At 42.2% G+C, this 20,433-nt stretch overlaps 1 protein-coding gene across 1 annotated transcript in view; it reads right to left on the bottom strand.

Moving 5' to 3' along the window:
- Positions 1–20,433, bottom strand: part of tspan15 (tetraspanin 15) — a 127,607-nt gene that overhangs the window by 53,725 nt on the left and 53,449 nt on the right. Inside the window, exon 2 of the mRNA XM_052027514.1 lies at positions 6,999–7,184. Coding sequence (XP_051883474.1) covers positions 6,999–7,184 — 186 coding nt within the window. The remainder of the gene's footprint in view (positions 1–6,998; positions 7,185–20,433) is intronic.

Here is a 20,433-nt window from a genome sequence, read left to right as displayed (position 1 = left end):
GAGCTGGTGCTCCAGCACTGATCCCTGCAACGTGTCACTGGTCACAGCATTCCACCCAAAAACAATCTATTTATTCCTACTCTCTGATTTCTGTCTGTTAAACAATCTGTCTGTTAGAAATATTTAAGTAGGAAAAAACTAGGTAGGGGGATAAAAGAATTAGTTCAGATGGAGGACAGGGTGGTGTGCTGCAGCTGCTTGATGTGGGAGCTCATGGAACTTGCTGTGGTCTACGATGACCATGTCTGCAGTAAGTGCTTGAGGCTGGAGGAACTTCGGCTCAAACTTGATGAGCTGAAGTTGCAGCTTCAAACACTGCGGAGCATCAGGGAGGGAGAGAGTTATGTAGATGCTGTACTTCAGGAGACAGTCACTCCCCCTTAGAGCAGGTACCTCTGGGGACCAGGAAGTAGGTAGAAGGGTGACTGTCAGGGGAAGGAAAAGGAAAAAGAAAACGAACAGATAGTGGAGGGGACCCCGGAGGCTGTTCCTCTCAATAACAGGTTTTCCGCTTTGGAAGCTGTTGGGGGGATGACCTGCAGGGGCCTAGCAGCAGAGGCCAGGACTCTGGCACTGGGACCGGTCCTGCTGCTCAGAAGGGAAGGGAGGAGAAGAGGAAGGCAGTAGTGATAGGGGACTCAATAGTCAGGGAAACAGATAGGAGGTTCTGTGGCAGTGAGCATGAATCCCGGATGGTATGTTGCCTCCCAGGTGCCAGGGTCCGGGATGTCTCTGATCGGGTCCACAGTATTCTTGAGCGGGAGGGAGAACAGCCAGAAGTTGTGGTTCATGTTGGTACCAACGACATAGGTAGGAAGGGGGATGAGGTCCTGAAAAGTGAGTTTAGGGAGCTAGGCAGAAGGCTGAAGAACAGGACCTCAAGGGTAGCAATCTCGGGATTGCTGCCAGTGCCATGTGATAGTGAAGGGAGGATAGGCAAATCCTCTTCAAAGGGAGATGGCAAATAAATGCGTGGCTGAGAAGTTGGTGCAGGAGCGAGGGTTTTAGATTTTTGTATCACTGGGATCTCTTCAGGGGAAGGTGGGAGCTGTACATAGAGGACGGGTTACACCTGAACCTGAGGGGGGGGGGGGGGGGGTGCCAATATCCTTGTAGCCAGGTTTGCTAGGGTGGTTCGGGAGGGTTTAAACTAGTTTGCGAGGAGGAGTAGGTCAGGGGAAGAAGGGGATGGGGAAAAGTCAGATCTAACAGGTAGACAGGCTTTGAGGAAGGAGAAGCAGAGTACAGGCTATAGAAGTAGTAAGGCAGATGGGCTAAAGTGCATTTACTTAAATGCAAGAAGCATCAGGAATAAGGGCTGATAAGCTCAGAGCTTGGATAAGCACATGGGACTACAATATTGTGGCTATCACAGAGACATGGCTGACATCAGGGCAGGAACGGATGTTGAATAATCCTGGTTTTCAGTGTTTTAAAAGGGATAAGGAAGGGGGAGAAGAGGAGGAGGGGTGGCGATACTGGTCAGGGACACGGTTACACCTGCAGAAAGGGTGAATAACGTAGAAGGATCCTCTCTAGAGTCAATATGGGTGGAAGTTAGGAACAAGAAAGGAGCACTCTACTGGGAGTATTCTATAGGCCCCCTGGTAGCAGTAAGGATACTGAGGAGCAGATTGGGAGGCAGATTTTGGAAAGATGTGAAAATAACAGGGTTATTATAGTGGGAGACATCAACTTCCCAAATATTGATTGGCACCTGCTTAGTGCCAAAGGTTTAGATGGGGTGGAGTTTGTTATGTGTGTACAGGACAGATTCCTGTCACAGTATGTTGACAGGCCGACTAGAGGGAATGCCATATTAGATCTAGTTTTAGGTAATGAACTGGGTCAGGTGACAGATCTCTCAGTGGGTGAGCATTTGGGGGACAGTGACCATTGCTCCATAACCTTTAGAATTGTCATGGACAGGGATAGGAGCAAAGAGGATGGGAAGATATTTAAATGGGGAAGGCGAATTATGGGGCTATAAGGTGAGAACTAAAGGGTGTAAATTGGGGTGACATTTTTGAGGGAAAATGTACTATGGACATGTGGTCGATGTTCAGGGATCTCTTGCATGATGTTAAGGATAAATTTGTTCTGGTGAGGCAGAGAAGGAATGGCAGGGTGAGGGAACCATGGGTGACAAGGGAGGTGGAACAACTAGTTAGGAAGAAGAAGGCAGCATCCGTAAGGTGTAAGCAGCAAGGATCAGACAGGGGTCATGAGGAATATAGAGTAGCAAGGAGGGAACTGCTGAGGAGATCGAGAAGGGGACATTAAAAGGCTTTGGCGAGTAGGGTTAAGGAGAATCCCAAGGCTTTTTACTTGTACGTGAAGGGCAGAAGGATGGCTAGAGTAAAGGTAGGTCTGATTAAAGACAAAGGTGGGAAGATGTGCCTGGAAGCTGTGGAAGTGGGTGAGGTTCTCAATGAATACTTCTCTTCAGTATTCACCAAGGAGAGGGTTCTTGATGACGCTGAGGACAGTGTTGGTAAGGTTAATGTTCTTGAGCATGTAGATATCAGAAGGGAGGAGGTGTTGGAGCTGTTAGAAAATATTAGGACAGATAAATCCCCGGGGCCTGACGGAATATTCCCCAGGCTGCTTCGTGAGGCGAGGGAGAAGATTGCTGAACCGTTGGTTAGGATCTTTGAGTCCTCGTTGTCCATGGGAATGGTACCGGAGGATTGGAGGGTGGTGAATGTTCAAAAAAGATAGTAGGGATAGTCCAGGGAATTACAGACCAGTGAGCCTTATGTCTGTGGTGGGCAGGCTGTTGGAGGCGATTCTTAGAGATAGGATCTATGACCATTTAGAGAATCATAGACTGATTAGGAACAGCCAGCATGGATTTGTGAAGGGTAGATCTTGCCTCACTAGACTGATAGGGTTCTTTGAGGAGGTGACAGGAAGATTGATGAGGGTAGTGCAGTGGATGTGGTCTACATGGATTTTGGTAAGGCATTTGACAAGGTTCCATATGGTAGGCTTCTTCAGGTCAGAGGCCAAAGGATCCGGGGAGGCTTGGCAGTGTGGATTCAGAATTGGCTTGCCTGTAGAAGGTTGTGGTGGAGGGAGTGCATTCAGATTGGAGGGCTATGACTAGTCGTGTCCCACAGGGATCGGTTCTGGGACCTCTACTTTTTGTAATATTTATTAATGACTTGGATGAGGGGGCGGAAGGGTGGGTTAGCAAGTTTGCAGATGACACAAAGATCGGTGGTGCTGTGGATAGTGTGGAGGGCTTTCGAAGCTTACAGACGGATATTGATAGGATGCAGAGTTGGGCTGACAAGTGGCAGATGGAGTTCAATCCAGAGAAGTGTGAGGTGGTACACTTTGGAAGGACAAACTCCAAGGTGGAATACAAGGTAAATGGCAGGATTCTGGGCAGTGTAGAGGAGCAGAGGGATCTGGGGGTTCATATCCACAGATCACTGAAAGTTGCCTCGCAGGTGGATAGGGTAGTTAAGAAAGCTTATGGGATGTTAGCTTTCATAAATCGTGGGATTGAGTTTAAGAGCTGTGAAGTAATGATGCAGCTTTACAAAACTCTGGTTAGACCACACTTGGAGTACTGTGTCCAGTTCTGGTTGCCTCATTATAGGAAGGATGTGGAGGAGTCGGAATACCAGGATGCTGCCTGGATTAGAGAGTATGGATTATGAGGAGAGACTAAAGGAGCTAGGGCTGTTCTCATTGGAGAGAAGGAGGATGAGGGGAGACATGATAGAGGTATACAAAATATTAAGAGGAATAGACAGAGTAGACAGCCAGCGCCTCTTTCCCAGGGCACCAATGGTCAATACAAGAGGGCATGGCTTTAAGGTAATGAGCGGGAAGTTCAAGGGAGACGTCAGAGGGAGGTTTTTCACCCAGAGAGTGGTTGGTGCATGGAATGCGCTGCCTGGGGTGGTGGTGGAGACTGATACGTTGGGCAAGTTCAGGAGATTGTTAGATAAGCATATGGAGGAATTTAAGATATGAGGTATAGTCTTAGGTGTGGTTTGAAGGCTGGCACAACATGGTGGGCCTAAGGGCCTGTATTGTGCTGTATTGTTCTATGGTTTTATGGTTCTATGGTTTCCTTTGATTTAATACTATCTTTAACTCTCTTTGTTAGAAGAATGATAGCCTAATGCAACATTGCTTTAAGGACAGGAGGGCGAACAAATTAAAAAAAAATTAAGACTCTTAAAATTCTTTTACTACTTAAAACGTGTTTCTTTGTCTGCTTAATTACTTCCTTTTTCAAATGCTCTGTAAGACTGGTTATTATCTATTTCTCTCTCTACAAGTCTCCCAACACAAGCTCAAAGAACAGTGTCAAATGGACACCTCAGAGACTCTGCAACTAACAAAGTCATTTAAAGTAATGAGCATTTCCACAATTCCACAATAGAAAGCATCCTACCTGGATGTATCACAGCTTGGTACGGCAACTGCTCTGCCCAGGACCGCAAGAAACTGCAGAGAGTTGTGGACACAGCCCAGCGCATCACGGACACCAGCCTCCCCTCCTTGGACTCTGTCTTTACTTCTCATTATCTTGGTGAAGCAGCCAGCATAATCAAAGACCCCACCCACCCAGGACATTCTCTCTTCTCTCCTCTTCCATCGGGTTGAAGATACAGGTGCCTGAGGGCACGTACCACCAGACTTAAGGACAGCTTCTACCCCACTGTGATAAGACTATTGAACGGTTCCCTTATACAATAAGATGGACTATGACCTCACGATCTACCTTGTTGTGACCTTGCACCTTATTGCACTGCACTTTCTCTGTAGTTGTGACACTTTACTCTGTACTGTTACTGTTCTTACCTGTACTACCTCAATGCACTTTGTACTAACTCAATGTAACTGCACTGTGTAATGAATTGACCTGTACGATCGGTTTGTAAGATAAGCATTTCACTGTACCACAGTACAAGTGACAATAATAAACCAATACCAATACCAATATCAACCAATTTTTCTGTTTTACAGTATATCAAATCTCTAGTATCCAGAGCATTTGCTGTGGTAATTTCAGATAATAAGTCTTTCTTCCATTTATACCTCCTTTGAAAGTTTTCTTTCTTTATCTGTCCCTGTAGCACCGTGCTGTGCCTTGCACGATCACTCCTTTTGTCATTTATCCAATCTGAGACCTTTGCTTTTTTTCTCTCCTCCCTTTACCTTGTTTCTATACCTGTGAATTTGTTCATCTCTAACTTTTCCCATTTCTGAAAAAAGATCATTGACTTGTGACACCAGCATTCTTGCTCCACAGATGCTGCCTGGCCTGCTGAGGATTTTCAGATTTTGCAGGTTTTTATTCTATATTTAATTGGGAATGTTATATTTCAAAGTTTGCTGATGCTACAAAACAACTTGGTAGAGTGGAGGATATAAAGAAGCTTCAAGAGGATATAGACAAGCTGAATGAGTGTGTGAGAATATGATATATGGAATACAACGAGGAAATTTGCAAAGTCACCTACCTCAGTGTATAAAACAGAAAAACAGACTATTTTTAGATGGTGACAGATTGGGAAATGTTGATGTTCAAAGGGACCCAGGTCCTTGGTTACAAGTAACTGGAAACTAACATGCAGCAAACAGTTGAGAAGGCTTATGATATGTTGCCTTTTAAGAAAGGATTTGATTAAAGACATCTTGCTACATTTATATCGGATCTTGGTGGACCTATACATGGAATATTGGTCTCCTAGCTTAAAAACAGGATATACTTGCCTCAGAGGGAGTGCTATGAAGATTCACAGATCTGGTTCCAAGGAGGCAGGGTTTCCATATGAAGAGAGATTGAGTAAATTAGATCTGTATTTTCTAGAGTTTGGAAGAATGAGAGGTAATATCACAATATTCCAATAGTGCTTGACAGGGTAGATGCAGGGAGGACGAGACAGTCTCAGGATAAGGGGGAGGCTATTAAGGAATTATAAGGATATGAGAAATTTCTTCCCTCCGAGGGTGGGGAATCTTTGGAATTCTCAACCTTGGAGGGCTGTGGAGGCTCAATCAGTCAGAACAGAAATGGAGAGATATCTGGATGCTATGGGAATCAAGGAATATGGAGCAAGTGCAGGAAAATGGAGCTGACATGAAAGATTAGCCATGATCTTGATGAATTGCAGAGCAGGTATGAAGGAGCCAGATGGCTTACTCCTGCTCCTAATTCTTATATTCTTTTGCATCTGCTGCATTTTGCTGCTGTACTTTCTTGACCAAGATATCCTAATATGTGTGTTGGCAGTGCACTGATGTGTCAGCCTTAATTAAACACTCAAGTTTTTGCTGAGCAACTAGTCAATCTGCCTAAATTTGTTTAGATTACTGGTGTAAAACATTTCAATCCTTATCCTGGAAAGGTATTTTTCCAAATTCACATAAATTAGCATAAGTCAGGGTAGTAATGTAGCTAAATTATCTAAGTTTTCATCATGTTAAACATCAACGAGAGAAAAGAGATTCATAAACAACTGAATACTATATACAGTTGTACTGCATTAAACATCTAAGATAGAACATATATTGCTTTTGTTAGACCAGGAGAGAAAGGAATTCGACATAAATATATTGAATGTTTATCTGATAACATGACCATTTCCAGACAACTGAAAATTATCAGTTATTATATTTCAAGAATTTTCCTCCTAGTGCAATCAGTCTTTTTTAAAAATACAAAATGATTTCCAGCAAAACCTTGTTTATCAGGCTAAACAAATAATGTTCTTTTGATGATCACACAACAAAGATAACAACACCAACATCAGATGGTCTTGGTAATTACTGGTTCTCAGGTGAAGCAGATATTTATATTCATTACGTCAGCAGCAATGACTTCTATTTCACATCATTATTACTTGAATTTTCCCTGGGTCTGCGTGAAGAGTTCAGGAGGAATTAGGCAAAGTAACCAGGCTACTTTGAAACAAAGTACAGAGGTGAAAACTCAATGCAAAAACGGTTATAAACAGAGAATATCTTACCACTCTAAGAAGACACAAGTTATCCCGGAGAGATGCTAGGACACCAATGAAAGAAACCACAAACATCAGAATTCCGAGGACAATCAAGATAATAGCTGGAGCAAGAAAGGCACCTTGCAGTGTTTTGTATTTCTGTCTTTCAACCTCTGCATATATCCCAATACAGAGGATTAATCCTCCTATTATCTGAAAAACAGAAAAATGACACATTAAAAATAAATTGGTACAAAAAAATCAATGTGAAATTCTGTTGTTGTAAAGACAAGTTGCACCCAAATATTAACGCCCCTCTCCTAAACTCTGCGAGTGAAGGTGAAGCTCTACCAGGAAACCTGCAATTATGCTTACAAGCTTGTCAATAATTATTTGACATTGAAACTGCCACATAATATTCCTGTTTATGAATCATAGTGAGGTACAGCCAGGAAACAGACCCTTCAGTCCACTGAGTCCACGTCAACCATTAAGCACTCATTTTTACCAAACACATTTTAGCCCAATCCTTATTTGAAATCTGCATCTTTCACTCGCTGCATTATTATATTTGTTGTTATCTTACCTAGCACTAGAGTTTATGTTAATCAGAAGGTGGAGCATTTCAAACAAAGAGATCCATTGAGTAAAAGTTAATTAATCTAAGGCAACAAGGGCATAATTACAATATAATAATGCCATGTAAGAACTGCACAATAGATTTGGAAATATAATGACATTTAAAAACTGCATAATAGATTTGGAAATATAGTTTGTGAAAGGTTAACTTACAACCATCTACATTCAGATGATACTCAAATAGGAAAACAAAATCCAAACAGAATTTAATGGTGTATTAAAAAAGCAGGCAGCAGACAGACACAAGAAAAAATAGGAGGGGCAATCAAAGATGTTCCATTGGCTTATAAGAGCAGTTATAAAGATTAGCAAAAGCTCCAAAGCTCATTGACACAAAAGCTACTTATCTGTAGTGTGGCAAAGACAAGGAGAACTCAAAAAATACAGGCAGAAGAAAGCAGAGCCCACTGGGGCTGCATTGCAGGACTTCATGGGGAGAAGGGCAAGGCCATAAAGGAATTAAGTACATTAATGAGAATATTAGTTTTCTGCCATCTAAATACCTGAGCACAGAGGTGATTGTTGAACAAAATAGTGTGGGTTAAAATACAGTTTGGGATATGTTAAATTTTTGAAGGATCATGAAGGATTAATACAACTATCACCAACAGAGACTGTAAGTAAAATGAAAAAAAGATGCACATGGAAGAGGAGGATGATAAGTTTTGGCAAAGGTGTAATCAGAAACCACAGTGAACTAGGCATATGAACCATTTCCCAGGAAAGCCCTGCTAGAAGAATCTGGCACATGCATGCTAACTTTTCAACAAGCAACGAACAAGATTTTTGAACATAATTGGCAAATCATTGGAAACAATGCAATAATTACAAAAAAAATCTTAACAACACATCTGCAGGTACTCAGTTCCCTGAACGCGGAGGCACAGGTAGGGTGGTGAAGAATATGTTTGGCTTGCTTGCCTTCATTGGTCAGGGCACTGAATACAAGAGTTGGGATGTCATGTTGCAGCTGTACAAGACTTTTGATGAGATTGCACCGTTCTGGTCACCAGGAAATAGGAAGGATGTCATTAAGCTGGAAAGGGTGCAGAAAAGATTCACGAGGATGTTATGGGACTGGAAGGCTTGAGCTAAAATGGGAGACTAAATAGTCTGGGGCTGTTTTCCCTGAAGTGTAGGAGGCTGAGAGGTGACCTTATAGAGCTTTGTAAAATCATGAGGAGCACAGATAAGGTGAATGGTCAGTCTTTTTCCCAGGGTAGTGGATTCTAAAACTAGAGGGCATTGGTCTAAGGTGAGAGGGGAACCATTTAAAAGGGAATGGAGGGGCAACTTTTTCACACAGAGGGTGGTGGGTATATGCAACGAAACGTGGGTACAATTACAACAGTTAAAAGACATTTAGACAGGTATGTGGATAGGAAAGGTTTAGAGCAATATGGGCCAAATGCAGGGAAATGGGACTATCTCAAGTGGACAACTTGGTCTGTACAGACGAGTTTGGCCAAGGAGCCTGTTTCTGTGTGTGCTGTGCTGCTATGACTCGATCCTGTTTATCATTTACGATGACAAGAAAAAAGTGGGAGGATTATTTTGTAGGCATGGAATTTGTGCAAAAATGCAATTCTCTATTGAGCAACATTGCTTGGATAAAATGTCAGCACATTCAAAAAGCCACAGACTAATGTGATACATCTGTCCACTGATTCTGCAAGCTATATAGTGAAGTTATTCCATGACTTGAAATTGACCTAAACTGATTTTAAAAGGAATATGTGTGCAGGACTCCTGTCTCTTGTTCGATGTGGTGATATTGCCTAAATTAATGCTGCTTCTTCAAAGAAGCAGTGGAGTTTGTCATTCATGCTAGTATAATAATTCCATCATGCTCTAAAATTGAAGTAAATTTACTTTGCTGTCTGTCAGGAAAGGTGATTCTGTAAATCACATTTTCTTGGTTTGTTTTACTAAGACTCTCAGCTGCTAGGTGGAATACTGCAGATTGTTCACACACTCTGTTAGATGACACATTCCCAAGCAAAATCTCTCTGAATCAACAACTTGATCTTTTCTCATGAGAAAGATGCCTCTGACGTTGCCAGCTTGAGTTATGGTAAGAGAACATAAAACATACAGCACAGGAACAGGCCCTTCAGCACATCATGTCTGTGCCAACCACAATGCTAATCTAACCTAATCCCACCTGCCAGCAAGTGGTCCATATCCCTCTACTCCCTGCCTGTTCATTTGTCTGTCTAAGTGCCTCCTTAACGGTGCTCTCATATCTGCTTTTACCACCTCCCCCAGCAGCATCTACCACTCTCTGTGTAAAAAAAACTTGCCTCGCAAATCTTTTTTAAACTTTCCCCCCTCTCACCTTGAACTTATGCCCTCTTGTATTTGACATTTACACTCTGGGAAAAAGACTCTGACCTATCAATGCTTTTCATAATTTTATATACTTCTATTTGGTCACCTCTCAGCCTCCGATGCTCCAAAGAAAACAATCTCAGTTTGTCCAACCTCTCCTTATAGCAAATACACTCTAAATCTAGGCAACATCCCAATGAATATCTTCTGCACCCCCTCCAAAGCCTCCACATCCATCCTGCAGTGTGCACAATACTCCAAATGTGGCCAGAAAATAATCTGGTTATTTTCAAATCTGCAAGTTCTTTCAGGAGTCCAAGAATGAGTTGAAAACAACTTGGTGCTTCACAAAGTTTTATTAGAAAAGTTTAAAACAAAGAAACAGTCACAGAGCACATGGCACTAGCTTTATTACTGGGAGATGAGCTGAGACAAAAGGAACTAAAGATGAGCTAGGGCTGGCGGGGGCGGGGGTGCTTAAGAGAGATAGAGGCAAGAGAGTGACTAACAAAAAACAACACCTTTTATACCTGAGATAAGAGGTACTCCTTAGCTAACAATAGTCCAATCAGGAAACCTATTAGATACCTGTGGCAAAACCAACCAATGAGAAAACACATATTCACCTGATGGACAAACCAATAAGCTAGGAAGCAGCCATTCCTTGTGCAGCCACTTGAGGTGTATTAAACACTATACATGTTAAAAAAAACTACTTAAAACAATCGAATCCAACACTTGTCAACCTTTATACTCAATGCCCCAACCGATGACTGCAAGCATGCCTTCCTCACCACCCTATCCACTTGTGTTGCCACTTTCAGGGAGTGATGACTTGTAGCCCCAGATCCCACTGTACATCAATGCTCCTAAGGATCCTGTCATTTATTGTATACTTGCATCTTGCATTTGACCTCCTAAAATGCAACACCTCACACTTGTCCAGGTTAAACTCCACCTGCCATTTCTATGCCCAAATTTAAACTGATCTATATCCTGCTGTATCCTTTGACAAGTTTCCAGCAAGTTTTGTGTAGTCTGAAACTAACTTATCAGACCTACCTACATTTTCATCCATATCATTTATATATATTACAAACAACAGTCCCAACAATGAGACTTGTGGAACATACAGAGAACTCCATTCGCAATGGAGGTCACTGACCTCCATTCAGTAAAACACCCCTCCACCACTACACTCTGTCTTCCATGACCAGGCCAATTTTGGATCCAATTGACCAACTCACTGTGGATCCCATGTGACTTAATTTTCTGGACTAGCCTACCATGAGAGACCTTGTCAAATGCTTTACTAAAATCATGAGACAACATCCACTGCCCTACCCTCATGAATCATTTTTGCCAGGTCCTCACAAACTCAATCAAATCAAACCAACACTATCCCTAAGAAGTCCATGCTTTTCCAAATGTAAGCAAATCCTGTCACGAAGAACCTTCAATAACTTCCCTATGACTGATGTAAGGCTTACCAGCCTATAATTTTCTGGTTTGTCCCTGTTGCCCTTCTTAAAAAGAAGAACAACATCGGCTAGTTCCCAGTCTTCTGGCACCTCACCCATGGCCAAAGAGGATACAAAAATCTCTGTCAAAGCCCCAGCATTGCCTCCTCAGTGTCCTGGGATAGATCCCATCAGGCACCTTAATGTTTTTCAACACTACCCAACATCTTCTTCTTCTTGCCCTAGAATATCAACATACCCCTCCCTATTCTCATGATCATCCATATGCATCTCAGCCGGGATCATATTGAATGGTAGGGCAGACTTGAGGACCAGGTAGGCTAATCCTGCTGTTTTCTTATGTTCTTTTGTTCTTCTTGTGACTCCTACCCCTGAAATTCCGGCATTTGCCCCACATCACAAAGATCCGAAGCAAATTCTATTCTCGGAAGTCTTAATGACTGTATAATATTACTATAACCACTTGATGTATTTACACTGTTTCTCCATTTGATGTGTCTATTTGTGAAGGCCTACACAAAAAGGTTGGTGCACCTCATAAAAATCCATCAGGCATTTTTTACAGCTATTAAACAGTATATTAAGCACAGGATTTAACACAGGACTTCCACTGCCAGAGCTCCTGTATTACTGCTAAAGGATAACAAAATACGCTTTGTTTTGAGAGTTACAAGATTATATCACATGATGCATATCAAGGCCACTGATTTACCATAACTCGGGTGTTGTGTAAGAATTGGCATGTTCTCCATGTGACCATGTGGGTTTCTCTCAATTTCCTCCCACATTCCAAAGGCATGCTTGTAGATTAATTGTCTGTGGTAAATTGCCCCTGGTGCAGCTGGAAGGGCAGGAGATTCAGTGATGAATTGATAGGCATGGAGAGAGAAAAGGTTGCAGAGAGATAAATGGGAGTTTGGGGCCAATAAAGGAGCCCAGCATAGATTTGACGGGTGAAGTGGCCTCTTTCTGGGTAATAAGAAATTATGATAAATATGAAATGGACAACCCCTTATTACCCTACAGGGTGAAACTTCCTCTCAATATCTACCACAAGAGTGCTCCTCAGAATTTTTCATGTTTCAGTAAGATCCCTTCTCTTTCTTCTAAAGTGCAAAGTGTATAGGCCCAACCTACTCAATCATCCCTTATAACCCACTGCCTAAAAGTGTGATAGAGGCAGAAATTCTCAACACACTAGGAAGTACTTGGATGGAAGGACTGCAGGGCTGTGGACTGAGTGCATGAGATTGAGTTTTGGCTGGACAGTTCATTCTTGACCAACCAGGCAACGTGGGATGAATTGTCTCTTTCTGTGACATAATTCCTCCATGATGCTCAGACACCCCTTCATCTTGGGAATCAATTTAGTGAACCTCTTTCTTAACTGCTTCCAATGCATGTAAATCCCTCTTTACATAACATGTCCAAATTTGTATTTAGTACTCCAATTGCAGCAATAGTTTCTTATTCTGGATCTCCACCCCCTTTGCTATACAAGCCAAGATTCCAATTACAGATCTCTCTCCACTGCACTATCCTTTAGTCTCTCTCAATTTCTATAATATTCTGCTTTTCTACTCTTCCTACAAAAATTGGATAACCTCATATTTATAAGCTCTGTCACATTTTGCCCCTTCACTTAATCTATCTTTGTCGCTTTGCAGGGCCTGCATCCTCCTCAGAACTTACTCTCCCACCTATCTTTGTATGGTCTAGAAAAATGGGTCCACTACACTCATTTACTTCATTTAAGTCATTAATATAGTCTGTAGATAGTTCAAGCCCCAGCACTGATCCCTGTGGCATGCCACAAAATAAAGCTTCCCATTCAGAAAATGGCCTACTCATGGTGACTCTGTTAATGAACCAGTTCCCTATCCATGCTAATATATTTGCCCAACACCACAAGCTCTTATTTCTTACATGGCATCTTATCGAATGCCCTTTAGAAATACAAATACACAACCTATATCTGGTTCTAATACATTTGCCATACGGTACTACCCTTCCAAAAATGATGCCAGCTCTGTTTAATTTTAGATGTTGTACTGTCACTTCCTTGGTAATGAATTCCATTACTTTTCTAATGACAGAATAATTGGTCTGTTGTTGTATTGCTTCTGTTTCCCTCAGGTGGGACATTTTCAGGACCTGGAAATTTGTGGAAGATCATAACAATGCATCCACTATTTCTGTGGCTGCTTCTTTTAAGACTCTACAATGCAGGCCATCAGGTCCAGGAACGTCAGTGTCATTAGAGAAAATTGAAGTTCCTCCTTTCTTTTGCCAGTTGATTTTCCACAATTATTGGTATACTTTATTGTTTTCTACGATAATTACAGATTAATGTTCAAGTCTCTGACTTTTCCTTACTTCCCATTATCTATTTCCAGTCTCATCCTTTAAGGATTACTTCAGCAAGTTGTGTCCATATATTTAATCACAGGAAGTCTCCAGAGGCAATGGTGCAAAGCTATAGCTTTAAATGCCAATGAAATGAGAGTGAAATTAATGACAGTTTATTAGGACAGAGGAACTTTGTGCTGTCCATTCCTTAACTATGCCACTGTGCTTCATCCTGATGTTGTGAACCTCCTGCTGGAAAACTGAAATGAGAAAATACTCAGCAGGCTAGGCAGCAGGGATCCAAACAATCATTCCAGGTGAAGCAGCGATTCACTTACACTTCTTCCAATCTACTGCATAAGTTCACAATGTGGCCTCCTCTGCATTGGAGAAACCAAATGCAAATTGGGTGATTGCTTTGTGGAGCACTTGTGCTTGGCCCATGGGGGTGATCCTTCCCATTGCATGTCACTTTAATTCTCAATCCCACTCCTGTTCCAACGTATCTGTGTGTGGTCTCTTCCACTGCCGTAGTGAAGCCCAGCGTAAACTTGAGGAACAACAACTTATCTTCCATCTGGGCACTTTGCAACCTTCTGGAATGAGCAATGAATTTTCCAACTTCAGGTAAACTGATTTCCCATTATGCTCACATCCCTTTTTCAACTTGCCTCCCTCCATTGATACTCATGCTCCCTATCACCTGATACGTCTTAACCAATCTCCATAATTTTTGTCTTATACCTCACTCATTTTCCCAGCTGTTTTGAAAACTGTATCCCCTCCGCTTTTCCCCCAGTTCTGAGGAAGGGTGCCTGACCCAAAATGGTTTCTCTAGCCACATGTGCTGCTTGACTGGCTGAGTTCTTCCAGAATTTGTGTTTTTGTTTCAGTTCTGACACTGAAATCGATGAACTGTGTCTTCACTCCTGAGGTACTTAATACATCAGATTGGACAATGAGCTGCTACACCTTCAGTTTATGTTGAGCTTCATCAAAACAGTAGAAAAGGCCAAAGGCAGAGAGGTCAGAGTTCTGATGAAAGATCACCCATCAACATTATTCCAGCAACTGCAATGTTTTGAATCTCACTACTCTCCCTCCCATCATCTCCTTACCAAAACCTTTCAGAGCATTCAATCTTTCATGCTCTCTGCCCTATCACAGGTACTCCTTACTTCATGGAACATAGAGCAGTAGAGCACAGGAACAGGCCCTTTGGTCCACGATGTTGTGCCAAATTAAATAAGTAACCAAATGCCCAATTTGGGTAACTCCTTCTGCCTACACAACCTCCATATCCCTCCATTTCCTGCACATTCATGAGCCTGTCTAAGAGCCTCCTGAAAGCCTCTATTGCATTTTCCTCCACGATCACGCCTGGCAACACATTCCAGGCACCCACCACCCTCTGTGTAAATTCCCTTCCCTTTCCCTTTATTCTCTCTAATAACCACCCCCAATCCACCTTAATTTGCTCTGTTACTTGAAACATCTTTCATTTTCAACTTTTCCTAGTTCTGATGAAAAGGTTATTAAGCTGAAATATTAACAGTTTTTTTTGCCATAAACACTGCCACACCTGTTGACTACTTCCAGCATCTTCTGTTTCTATTACTGTACAGCCAGTATTTTGCCCTAACTTTGTCCCCTCAAACGATTCTCTCCAGCCATAAATGAAGGTCAACATCTTTCTCAGGATTCAGAATTTTCACATCATGCACAAAACTGAAATCTTTACTCTTGATTTCATTCTATAGATATTCAAAAGTACAAGTCCAGGACTAGGCAAATAAAAAACCTTTCCATTTACTTAACACCTTTTGTGACTTCCAGATATCCCACTTTACCAGGCAAGTTAATACTTTTGAAGTATAGTCACTGGTAATATCAAGAAACAAGGTGAAACATCACAATCACACAAACAGCATGAGATAAGTGGCCACAAGTGATTGCTCTTGGCAATATATTAACCAAACATGGACAGAACTCCAATGTTCTTCACATCATAAATGTTTATGCTTGCTAGAGAGGCTAGTTCAATTTCACATCTTATGTTGGAAGGCAAAAAGAGAAGAAATTAAGATTTTCATTTCACAACCTTAATTAATTAAGGGCGGCACAACATGGTGGGCCGAAGGGCCTGTATTGTGCTGTATTGTTCTATGGTACCCCACAATATTTTGAATACTCTCCTCACAATAATACTGTGATGTATTTTCAGGCATTATCTTGGTGACTCACAGCTGGATTCCTGAGCAATACTAGACACTACATCTTATCAAGAATACACTGGGCTTGCACGTGATACACTGTACATATACCATGATATCTGAGCACCTTGCATCCTTTCTGTCTCATTATAGAATTTAACAGTTTGTATCAGAACTGGCCATTTCTGCTGTAAGGTTATCCACTTGTAGTATTAACTGAGTGTTTTTTCGTCCCACTACACTACACCTGTGCATTTTCTGCATTCTCTTTTTGGTTTCAGCTTCAACCCAGCTCTGATTTGCATTTTACAGCTTTAACATGTCCCTTTGTTTGTTTTCTCCCTCTCTTTTTCTACCTGCCCTCATTAACCCATTAACTATTTGGCTCTGTAAACATTGGAATCACTTCAGCAACCCTTTCAAAGATATTCCCTTTGCCCTATGCTCATAATGAAAAACATGCTGATGCTGGAGGAACTCAGCAGGCCAGGCAGCATCCGTGGAGAAAAGCAGGCGGTCAACGTTTTGGGTCAGGACCCTTCTTGAAGACCCGTGCTTTTCTCCACGGATGCTGCCTGGCCTGCTGAGTTTTTCCAGCATCATAGTATTTTTCATCTCGATTCCAGCATCTGCAGTCCTTTATTTCTCTAATTTTTTTTTGCTCACTTACCATTTCTGATAATGGGTTTTAAACCTGAAACATTAACCATTCCAAATGTGCTACCTGACCCGAATATTGACAGCATTTTGTGCTTTCATTTCAGATTTCCAGTATCTCCTTTTTTTAATTTTCAGTTCTAGAGTGGGGGAGGGGATAGGTCCCTGTTGACCATAAAATTAACTGAACAAACCAGGTGAACACTACAGCTACAAGAGCAACCCAGAGGTTGTGTATTCTGAAGTGGGTGATTCACTGCTCAACTCCCCAAAGCCTTTTCATTGTCTGCAAGATACAAGCCTGGGCTTGACGAAAGACTCCTATTTTCTGGAATAGTGGGGCTCAATTAACAAACAAGAAACTCACAGTATCCAGGATAAAATAGACAATTGCCTCTCTAACCACTACCTTTCTGTGCTGTACAACTCTATGACTTAAACATTCAGCTGGATTCTGAGAGTACGTTGCCCCTCGTGAGGTACAGGTCGTGTTGAACCTCTCACAATTTTATACACTTCAGTTCATGGAACTGAACACTGCAGAGTAAACATTCCCACTTCTAACCTTATCAAGGATATTGTCATGAATAAAACAGATGAGTATAGTGTGAGGAAATGTGAGGTTATCTACTTTGGGAGGAAGAACAGAAATGCAGAATATTGTTCAAATGGATATAGATAACAGAATAAAAATGCAAGAACAATATGCCTGGAAAATAATAATATGACTGAGTAGAGTCAGCAAGGAATTATGAAAAACACACCTCATTTGACAATGTATTGGAATTCCTTGAGTAGGTGATTAGTAGAATAGATAAGGGGGAACCAGCATACAATAGGTATTTGGATTTTTGGGAAGCTTTTGATAAGGTCCCTCACCAGAAGTTGATCAACAAAGTTAGAACACATGGTGTTTGGGGTAATATAATGGCATGGATCAAGACTGGGTTAACAAACAAGAGAGAAAGTAGTGGAAATAAATGAATTTCCCTCAAGCTGGCAGGCTGTGAGTAATGGGGTGACACAGAGAATGGTGCTCGAATCCAAGCTATCCTCAATCTACATCAACCCATTGGCTGAGCAGACCAAGTGTCAAATTCCTAGTTTCGGGTCGAAAGCTTACATCAGGACTGAGAGTGGAGAGGGGAGATGGCCGGTATGAGGAGGGGAAGGGGAGTGGTGAGACCAGAGCCCAAGGCAATTGGTTGTCTGCCTCCATCTATCATCCACCTGCCATTGTCTCCCAACTTCACAACAACCCCTCACCACCAACCCCCCCCAACTCACTTGGTGCAACCTTTCACCCTTCCTCAATCCACCAATCACCTCAGGCTCCCGTCTGACCACTCCCACTCTTCTTTACACTGGCCATCTCCCCTCTCTACTCTGTCCTGATGCAGCGTTTTGACCTGAAACGTCGACAATTCCTTTCCTCCCCACTGAGTTCCTCCAGTAGATTGTTTGTTGCTCCTGATTCCAGCATCTGCAGTCTCTTGTGTCTCCATCAAATTCCTAGTTTGCTGATGATACAAAACTAGATGGAATTATGAGGAGGATGTAAAAAGACTTTAAAGGGATATAGACAAGCTAAGTGAGAGACTGAGAATATGGCAGATGGAATTTACAGTGAAACTCTGACAATCCATTATCTGACTATTCGGAAATCTCCAGGGGTTTGGCGTCTGGCTCACCATCTGCTACTTCCTGCTCTCCCTTTCACTCAATGGAGTGCTGGTACCCTCAATCCCTTTAAACTCATTGGGGCCCAGGTTCTCGTGCTCCCTTGAAACTCACCTGGTTCTGTTTCCCAAGCTTCCTTTAAACTCATCAGGTTTATTGGAAAATGTAATATTCTATGTATAACATCTGAAAAAAGTGAATTAAAAGTGTGTTGGAGTAGTAATGGGGATAACAACCAATAGTCCAGAAAATCTACAGTCCCTAGTATGTCGGGTCATTTTAGATGAATATTATTTAGATTAGACAGAAAGTTGCCTGGAGAGAACTTACATAATTGTGTACATTAACATTGTACAGATGTTAAGAGTTTGTATGGATCAAGTCCAAACATATAAATTAGTTGTCTATTCAGTGTTAGAGTGGTTTCACAGGACAATGTGCAGAATTACATTGTCACAGAACAATGGAGCACAGAAACAAACATTTTGGCCCAATAAGTCCACTGATTTTAAAGCACCTATTTACACTAATCCTACACTAATCCCATTTTACTCTTCCCACAGTTCCATCGACTTTCCCCAACTTTACTACTCACGTACACACTAGAGAGAATTTAAACCAACCAATTAACCCACTAGCCTGCATATCTTTGGGACCTGGGAGGAAACGCACAAGGTCACAGGGAGAACGTGCAAACTACACAAAGATAGCACTGGAGGTCGGGATTAAGCCTGGGTTGCTGGAGCTGTGAGGCAGCAGGTCAACTGGTTGTGTTACTGTCCCAGCCAGATACATTGTACCCACAGGTGAGGTCCCAGAGGGCTGGGGAACAGCTAAAGTTGTTCCTTTGTTCAAGTAGGGATAATCCTCAAAATTATAGGCCAGTGAGTCTCACGCCAGTGGTAGGGAAGCTATTGGGGAGGATTCTTAAGGATAGGATTTATGAGCATTTGGAAAACCGTGGTCTAATTAGGGACAGTCAGCATGGCTTTGTGTGGGGCAAGTCACGTGTTAGTAACTTGATTCAGTTTTTCAAGGAGGTGACCAAAGGTAGAGCAGTGGATGTTGTCTATATGGATTTTAGTAAGGCGTTCAACAAGGTCCCTCATAGTAGGCTGATCCAGAAGATTGAGATGCATGGTGACTTGGCCATTTGTATTCAGAATTGGTTTGCCCACATAAGACAGAGGGCAATAGTCAATGGGTCTTATTCTGGCTGGAGGTCCTTGATTAGTGGTGTTCCACAGGGATCTGTACTGGGACCTCTGCTGTTTGAGATATATATAAATGACTTGGATGAAAATGTAGATGAGTGAGTCAGTAAGTTTGCCAATACCACAAAGACTGGTGGCCTTGTGTGAGGAAGTAAAGTAAACTATAACTGTATTCATATCTTAAGACGCATGAGAATTACGGCTACTCAAAATACTGATTTAAAAAGTGTCTTTCAGGCCAGAGCAGCCACACCACAGTTTTCCTGGGCTGGGTGCTGTGTGGTAATTGCTGTGTCTGGAACTTAATTGGATTCCCATCATGTTTAACTATAGGGATGATAGTCAAGCTTAACGGGAAATGGGAAGGCTGTCTCAAACAATGAAGGTGATACCTGTTTTTGTCTCTCCCGATTGCAAAACGATTAGCTGAACCTGGGGTGTGAGGCTGCTCTTTGCCCATCTGCAGTAGCCCTTTGTCCGTTTTCTGCTCAACCCAGAACTGTGGCACCTGGCTAATTAAATTGTGCATGACAATGTTTGTATAAAAAACTGCTTACTCCTTTGTACTTCGGAGAACTCCACTGCAGGCTCCACGATAGAGTAAGGAGATTTCTCCCTAGTGATATATTGCTAAATAAACGCGTTTGAAGTAAACTGTGGCACTGTGTGATCTTCCAACAGACAGAAGGGGAACTTCAAACTCGGGTTAACAATTTGGTGAGACAGCCAGGAGTCCAAGACGAGGTTTCGGAAGTGGTGTGAGCGATCGACAGGGACATCGACTACCTGAGACGGAAGGGCCCAACTTCACCTTGATCCCTCTCGGGCAGCCGGACTCCTGACCGATCCCTTTGCTTATTGGAAATCCTCTGACGGACTCCTCGCGAACCTGTCTGAG

Source organism: Pristis pectinata, chromosome 12 (assembly GCF_009764475.1).
Source record: "Pristis pectinata isolate sPriPec2 chromosome 12, sPriPec2.1.pri, whole genome shotgun sequence".
NCBI classification, from domain to species: Eukaryota; Metazoa; Chordata; class Chondrichthyes; order Rhinopristiformes; family Pristidae; genus Pristis; species Pristis pectinata.
Note: the sequence above shows the minus strand (reverse complement) of the source record. Positions and strands in the feature narration are given on the sequence as shown.